The sequence below is a fragment of the Temnothorax curvispinosus genome, unplaced genomic scaffold, assembly GCF_003070985.1.
Source record: "Temnothorax curvispinosus isolate PA1 unplaced genomic scaffold, ASM307098v1 QBEX01012299.1, whole genome shotgun sequence".
NCBI classification, from domain to species: Eukaryota; Metazoa; Arthropoda; class Insecta; order Hymenoptera; family Formicidae; genus Temnothorax; species Temnothorax curvispinosus.
In genome coordinates this window covers 123,213-132,056 of record NW_020222079.1, presented here as the reverse complement: position 1 = coordinate 132,056, position 8,844 = coordinate 123,213, and the positions used below count along the sequence as shown (strand labels likewise).

The 8,844-nt window shown below is 38.9% G+C and overlaps 1 protein-coding gene across 1 annotated transcript in view; it reads right to left on the bottom strand.

Annotated features, from left to right (window-relative positions):
• Nucleotides 1-2,047: 2,047 nt before the first annotated feature.
• The window catches only part of LOC112462358 (intraflagellar transport protein 80 homolog), a 37,630-nt gene continuing 30,833 nt past the window's right edge, over nt 2,048-8,844 (bottom strand). Inside the window, exons 4-5 of the mRNA XM_025028083.1 lie at nt 2,371-2,559; nt 2,048-2,229 (exon numbers count right to left, since the gene is read on the bottom strand). Coding sequence (XP_024883851.1) covers nt 2,213-2,229; nt 2,371-2,559 — 206 coding nt within the window. The 3' untranslated portion in view covers nt 2,048-2,212. The remainder of the gene's footprint in view (nt 2,230-2,370; nt 2,560-8,844) is intronic.

Here is an 8,844-nt window from a genome sequence, read left to right as displayed (position 1 = left end):
TTGAATTTCTGAATTTTGAGTACGAATTCGAATTCAGCAACCTCGAAAACCTTTTAGTATCAACTTGCTACACAATCAGAACATTTTTAGCAATTTCGTCCGCCATATTAAATCCGCCATTTTGAATTTCTAAATTTTGAGTATGGATTCGAATTCAGCAACCTCGAAAACCTTTTAGTATCAAATTGCTACACAATCAGAGCATTTTTAGCAATTTCGTCTGCTATATTGGATCCGCCATTTTGAATTTCTGAATTTTAAGTACGGATTCGAATTCAGCAACCTCGAAAACGTTTTAGTATCAAATTGCTACACAATCGGAGCATTTTTAGCAATTTTGTCCGCCATATTGGATCCGCCATTTTGAATTTCTGAATTTTGAGTACGGATTCGAATTCAGCAACCTCGAAAACCTTTTTAGCATTTAGTGTAGGAAAGTGTACATAAAGATGTAACGATGCACCCCCACACATGCATCATTCCCGGCGAAGAACTGCCGGATGCCGCCCGACGATCTCCATCGGGCGAGGAAAGGGCGCGGTGCGCCCACCTTATTTTTAAACAACTTAACTTCGGTCGTGTGCGCGGCACTCCGCCGCACCGACATCTTCCCGGGTCTCCGACAGAAACCGAGGGGAGCCGAGCGCCCCCGAGCGCGAGCACGCTTATCGCCGCGCCGATTCCGCTCCGCTCCGCTGGCGGCGCGGCTCACGCGGGAACCGGCTTCCCCTCCCTAGCGTACCACCCGGGCGAGTATAAAAATACCGGCGCCGCGACAGATAGACACACTTCGATCCGAGTCTAGCTACATATGCTCCGCTACCCTCGGAGACGAGTACCTTTCCGCTTCCTAGGCCAGCTTGCGAAACGGGGTCCAGCGTTCTGAGCCTCGTTCAAGAATTCTTGAGCGCTGACCGCCTTCCTACCCGGAACACCCCGTCTGCCACGGTAACCAGGGGTCGAGCGTGCCCGGCCTCTCGACAAGGATTCTTGCCGCCGGAACAGTCGGACCTCCTCGTCAACCGATCGACCAGCCTAACCCCTGGCCGTTCGTTTTCCTTCCCACCGCGCCGCGTAATTAACACCGGACCGTATCGCGAGAAAGAAACCGCGCCGGATAATATACACGCGCCCGCGCCGCGGGCCGACCAGCCATTGGCCGGCTTAAAGGCCCGTTCGCACGCGTACCGCATCGCGCCGGTACGGACCACCGGATTCGCGCCCGTCGCATAAACCGAATGCGTTCCCGAAAGTTGTAAATATCGCGACCGTCTTATAGAAGATAATCCGCCCGCGTCCGCCGCATAAACCGAATGCGTTCCCGACATTTGTAAATATCGCGACCGCCTTATAGAATATAATCCGCCCGCATCCGCCGCATAAACCGAATGCGTCCCCGAAATTTGTAATTATCGCGACCGTCTTATAGAATATAATCCGCCCGCGTACGCCGCATAAACCGAATGCGTTCCCGAGACTTGTAAATATCGCGACCGTCTTATAGAATATAATCCGCCCGCGTCCGCCGCATACACCGAATGCGTTCCCGAAATTGGTAACTACCGCGACCGTCTTATAGAATCTAATCCGCCCGCGTCCACCGCATACACCGAATGCGTTCACGAAATTTGTAACTATCGCGACAGTCTGTTGTAATTGAAACACCGAAATAAACCACGTTCCGTATCGAAACTGCCTTCTGTCTCTGGGCCTACCATCGAGCTCCTGGTCCGGCGAGCTAGTCCGCGTTCGATATAAACAGCTAAAAGGCAGGCCGTTACAAATATATAATATCATATATGTTTGATTTCATGTAAGTTCAAAAAATTGCATTTTGGCCAACCATAGTGGACTTCTGGCCCACTGTGGAGCGGACAGAAAGAGGAAGCAGCGGGCTGAGGGACGATAGGAAGGCGGTTGAGGCGAAGCAGGAGCAGGGAAAAAAGGCGGAAAGAGGGCAGAAAGAGAGGAAGGGTGCGAAGGGTGATGGAAGAGAGAGCAAAAAAGAAAGAGGAACGCAAGAGCAGGAGGAGATGAAGTGGGTGAGGTAGGGAAGGAGGGAAATGGACAGACGGGGAGAGGGAAAAGGGCAAGAAAGAGGGGCGTGAAAGGAAGGAAGGGCGCTAGAATGTTAAAGGCCGCTATGGTCAGGACGGGTTAGGAAAGTGTTGTCATTGTAAAGGGTTGGGTACGTCCCTTTAAAACGCCACTGTCAAAAGATTGTAAACCCTACGGGGAATAGCAATAAATTACTTACATACATACACATACATACATACATACATAATTATTAGTAATTACATTTAAGTTAATATTATTAGTAATTACATATTTAATAATTATACATGTATATATGCATATATCACATACCTATTTTGCATATTCTTCCAGAGCTTGTTGTCCTTATTGCAATTAAAAATAAATCTTTATTGACATCTATTAATGCCAATTGTCGATCACCTTTATAATTTAAGGCCACTTGTGTCACGTTGTGCAGGTGTGAATGTGATTGACTTTCTACTATTGGCTTGTTGTAAGGTATTTCCAAGATATGAAGCACTAAAAAATAAGAAGAAAATTTATAAAATTAAAAATTATAAAATTAATTAAAATTATAAAGGTAAATATTTCCCTTTACACAGTAACCCCAAATGACACTTGACTGACCTTGATGTTGACTTTGACCTTCAAGGAGTTCAAGGTCATTGACCTTTTCCGTCGCTCATTGTTCATTACAAAGTTATTAACAAAACAAGGTAAATATTTGCACCTTTACCCTAAAATAAATCTCCAATATGATTATACTTATTCGACACGTTTGTGTACAAAACAAAAGAATGTTGTGTGAATGGACCAACTATTATCTGCTTTAACGAAGCGGGAGGAAAAGTGTATGCGTGGATGCAGTGAGTTTCGCCTCCTTGCGGAAAGCTCCACCTCCAAAAAAATTAACCTAGCATAACCCAACCCAATTGTTGTGTGGGCGGATCACACATGTATGATTACACATACACTTTTCCACTCACACAACAATTGGGTTAGGTTAGTTTTTTGGAGGTGGACCTCCCCCCGCAGGGGAGCGGAACCCACTGCATCCACGCATACACTTTTTTACCCCTTGTTAAAGCAGATAATAGTTGGTTGATATTGAAGATGGGTATGTTAATCTAAATAATTACCAAATTGTTTTGTTAATAACTTTTTAATAAGCAACGAGCGACGGGAAAGATAAATGACTTTGAACTCCTTGAAGGTCAAGGTCAACATCAAGATCAGTCAAAAGTTATTTTGGGCTGACTGTGTAAAGGGAAATATGTACCATAATTACTAGCTACAAGTTTTATGTAAAACGCTGAAAACAAGGCAAATTTCTGGATTTTTTTTTAAAGACTCATTAAAATGAAACTTATTGAAACTTGGGTAATGGTTTTAGCAACATTTGTAGATGTAAAAAAATATTTTTTATTGCAAAATTCTTTATTTATAATTAGCAACAAAGCCTATTTTCAAAGGGCACAGCGCCGGACTTTACAATTGGCATGCAGCATTGCGCCTGCAATTAATCATTGAATCAAAAATACGAATTTTTTTACTTTTATTATAAGTTACCATTGTCGGTAAACCTATTTGTTCAGTAAAAAATGCAAAATTGAAAAAATAACAAAATTTGGAAAAAAATTCGATTTTTACGGAAAAAATTTTGGCCTTAATTATGCAATAAAAGTTATTTAATTTGATAAAATGACTAAACAAGTAGGTATACACACAATGGTATTTAGTTATCTACATGCATGCCAAAGGACAGTCGATTGGTCGAATAGTTTGTGAATAATCTTGCACGCCAATTTGAAAAACATGGTTTTGAGAAAAACGCGTTTAAAGTTTCAAGTTCTCGGAGCGCGCGCTTTACTTGCGTAACGCTCAGGTATGAAATTGCCTATTTTAAGTTCAAATTTCGCTCTGGAACTTTGGGAACATATTCTAGAGACATTATAATAAAATTTTTTTCGATTTTTTTGACTGGTTACATGAGGCTCCCCCCTTAAATGATTTTCAATTTTAAATGGTTTTAAATTTCAAACTGGCGTTGACCTTGAACCTTCCGCTTTATTTTTGCGTTTGTTTGACAGTGCTAAACAAAGTATTGTTTGAGTAACACGACTTTGAAATAACAGCGCCGATCTAGAATTCTGCCAAAGCAACAAATTAATAATACTAAAATTATTTACCACTTTTTACTTCCAAAATTATTTTTTCTTTTGTTCCTGTTTTTAAGAAAATTCCAAGAATGAAATGCGGCGCACAAGAGTAATGCGCCGTATTTTTAAATCCAAGCGGCAATTTGACGTTTGCCCGACGTTGACATAAACACATTTAATGTTGATATCCAACGTTTTTATGTCACGCCAACCTTCTTTTTACATTAATTTAAAGAATCAAAGGTTGTACCAACGTTGGGATCCGACTTATAGTTAAATTAAGGTCATATTTTTTTCATCAGTTTTAACGTTGGTGTAAGTAAATTGTTTTAAACTTTAGTTTGAGCTAGACCTAAGGTTCTTTTTTCAAAACTTAATATTTTAAATATTTACGTTGTTCCATTCAAACTATATGATGGCATTGGTGTAATAAATTTATCATACGTACTTATCAATTTGGCATAAATAAAATGGCTATCTAGAAGTAGAATATACGTATCTTTGATACTAAATTGTATTTTTCTGTAAATACACGAATTAATAAATAAAAAATTATAACAAAATTATAACAAAACCCGCTTTATTGATAAATGTGAAAATTATAGGTCGAAATTAAACAAATTCCCTCTAAAATAATCCATACTTACTAAATATTCTATAACTGGGTAACTAAAATTTTCGAAATGTATTTTATTTTCTTTATCAATATTATTTTTGCAATAGACATATCATGAAAACGACAAATATTATTTAATAATAAGAGAAATAAAACCGTTGTGATACATAATCAAACTGTCATGTACTCGACGACGACGGCACCACCACGCGTCGGCCCGCGCCGCGCGTCGCCGATCAGTCAGTCGGCTGCCGGCTCCGAACCGGGCTGTGTCTCGCGTGCCGCTACCGATTGTATCGAATAAAGACCAAAGCAGTTCAACCAAAATCCTAGTCTTTCGTTGATATCCTTCACAAACTAAAGTAAAAACGCCATTTATGGTCCGAGTATAGATCTTTAGTAGCTCAATATATATATATATATATATATATATATTGAGCTACTAAAGATCTATACTAAGTATATATATATATATATACTCGGTACGCGTGCGCGCACGCACACACGCACACGCACACACACACACACACACACACACACGTACGTACGTACGTACGTACGTACGTACACGCGCACGCTCACGCACACACGTACACGCGCACGCACACGCACACGCACACGCACAGGGTGCCCATCGCACTGTAGCCAATGCTCTTGAGAAGAAAGAAAGGATCAAGACAAACACAAAAGTCTTCTACCATTTTGCGATATTCGCAATAGTTGGTAAGTTATTAATTGATACGTCTGAGCGAATGAGCGACTGAGCACTCTCTTATGCTCTTTCTCGCTCTCTCACGCTTCCTGTCGCTCTCTCACGCTACCTCTCGCTCTCTCACGCTTCCTGTCGCTCTCTCACACTTTTTGTCGCTTTCTTACGCTCTCTCACGTTTCCTCTCGCTCTCTCACGCTTCCTGTCGCTTTCTCACGCTTTCTGTCGCTTTCTCACGCTTTCTCACGCTTCTTATCACTCTCTCACGCTTTCTGTCGCTTTCTTACGTTTTCTCACGCTTCTTCTCGCTCTCTTACCCTTCCTGTCGCTCTCTCACGCTTTCTGTCGCTTTCTCACGCTCTCTTACTCTTCCTCTCGCTTTCTTACGCTCTCTCACGCTTTCTGTTGCTTTTTTACGCTCCCTCACGTTTTCTCTCGCTCTCTAACTTTCTTTTATGTTTTCTCTTACTTTCTCACGTTTTTTCTTACTCTCTCACGCTTTGTAAGGGTATTGTAATGAATAGTGTATTAACGACAGAAGAAATTTGGAATTGTCTATTGTATAATTATGGAGTACGGTTCGGGTTTGCAACTTTTCACACGAACCAAGGTCCACGCCCACCTACCTCAGCTTGCGGGGAGAGGCGGTAGCCCCTGTAATTATACAATAGACAACTTCAAACTTTTTTTATTGTTAATACACTATTCATTACGACCCTCTTACGAAATAGCGCACAGTGGGCCGAATCAGAGAAAACCTGGACATAGAGAAGTTCCAAAGAGTACTAAGAAATCTCTTTTTTGAGAATGCAGAGGGACATCCCACGAACATTTCATGTTTATTTTTATTCTTCTCTTTTTACCCCTTTTTGAGAAAAATGCATTTTTTGTTACATACCTCAGACAATCAAAAGTTTCAAAAAGTACCAAGAAATCTTTTTTTTTTTTTTGAGAATGCAGAAAGACGTCCCACGAATATTTTATGTAACTTTTATGTTGCTGGCAACAGTAATTTTCTGATATTTTTGTCGCTGCCAAAGAGTGTGGCAACAGGAAATTTCCTTCCATTACCTGTCGCTGCCAAAGAGTGTGGCAATAGGATTTCTTTTAATCCTCATTCATGCCCAGAAAGGAGAGCAAAGGATTCCAACTCAAAAGAATTAAATATCAGATTAAACAAGCTATACAATTAAATCAGGATCCTTTTCCATTGTTATTCAAATTAAAGAAATTAGAAAGTGAAAAACAAGACAATAAAACTCAAACCTTAATTCCATATAAATTAATTTCTTTGGATTTAAGAGTAGATTTTCCAAATTTTAATTTAATAAACAAATCTGACCCTTGGTTTAAAACATAAAAAATTCGATATCTGTTTGGACTGGATTAATCACGCAACCTGGTCCAAATCCCGGGTAAATAACTTAAATGTTTTTACCCAAAAACGGACAAATAAACTTAACTTTGACAGAACGTGACAAAAGTAACGAATTGTTACTTTCTAAGTAACGGTAACGGTAACGCGTTACTTTTTAAAATTAGTAACAAGTAACGGTAACGGTAAGCATTACTTTTTTAGAATAACGTTCCCAATCCTGAGAGTCGCATTCATAATATTACATCGCCAAAAGTTAAATTTGTTAAAGAAGTGCATAACCGTTTTCACTTGTTCCGTTACACGGCTACAATGCTCCATATTGAAATAACCATTACTATTATGCCAAACAGTGTGAGGTAAATTATAATCGATCAAAACTTCAGTATTAGGCCAACACCTCTTCCACAAAAAGGTAATGCGACTCATAAGCAGATGAACCAGAGTATGGAGGTAAATAAACTGCCGACAATTAAGTGTATGTGATCCAACCGAATGTCAACAAAGAGGTGCTCGACGTGCACCGTCACCTTCAGAGTTCGGCAACATAAATAGTCACGAACAGCAATAAGAACGTCGCCCCCTTGCAGACAATCATTATTATCATAACATCTATGTACGTGGAATACATTAAAATTTTCGAAGCCTAGCTCTGCATTAGAGATACTATCATTCAACCATGTTTCGACCATAATAATAATATCATGTATTTCAGATACAGAGGATATAGCACAACACAACTCGCTCAATTTTGTTCTTAAACTACGTATATTTTGAAGGTATACTAAAGTAGACCTAATTATTTTTTTAATGTAATATCATGATTGTCTACAATCTTACCCGGGAAAAAAATTATGTATAACTATATATAAACATATAAAATTATGTATAATTATATATATAAATATGTATTCTTTTATATAATTTTATATAATTATATATATATATATATATATATATATATATGTCAGACGTATTTTTTGAGACACCCTATTTTTTAAATTGCAAACCATGTTAGATAATCCCCCGAACTTTGGATAAGTGTTCTTTTTTAAAATAAAGCAATATTTTGGGTGTTAAAACATTTTTTATACTCAACGTTTACTATGAGGACTCATGAATGTAACGTATTTTCCTAGGACATGTCCTCGAATTATACTTTAAACAGACTATTCGTCAGTTAAAGTTAGGTGGCCCGAAATAATACGTTCAAATTTTACGTAGTTTATTTATCGTAAGCTTACTTCGAATTCATCATATAAAAGATGTCCCGAAATAATACGTTCAAATTTTACGTAGTTTATATATCGTAAGCTTACTTCGAGGACATCATATAAAAGATGACCTCGAAGTAAGCTCACGATATATAAACTACGTAAAATTTGAACGTATTATTACCTAACTTTAATTGCCGAATAGTATCTTTAAAGTATCGAGCATTGAAGACATGTCCTAGGAAAATATATTACATTCATGAGTCCTTGTAGCAAACGTTGAGTATAAAAATTGTTTTATCACCCAAAATATTGCTTTATTTAAAAAAAAGCAATTATCCAAAGTTTGGTCTAACTTAAAGTTTAAGTTAAGACTATCGCACACAAAAAAACAGCTGCAACATAAGACCGCCTGGGCCAATAAGCATCTTATGTAAATTAATGGTGACTTTGTGCTGGATGCTCATTTGTTTAACGGTCGTCTCATGCTATGTTTATGCAGCCTATGCAATTTTGTGTGCGATAGCCCTTAGAGGTAAGGGACCCCGCACTAAACCACGTGATTTTGGGCCCCGGTGAAAATGGCTGAATTTTTAACATGTTGTACCTTTTGAGTCACTGAACAAATATTTCCTCAGGCAAAATGTCAAAAAATGGACAGTTTCAGCGTTTCAACCCTTAGAAGCTTTAGGTCAGACCAGCAAAGATATTACTTTCGGATCAATGCGGTT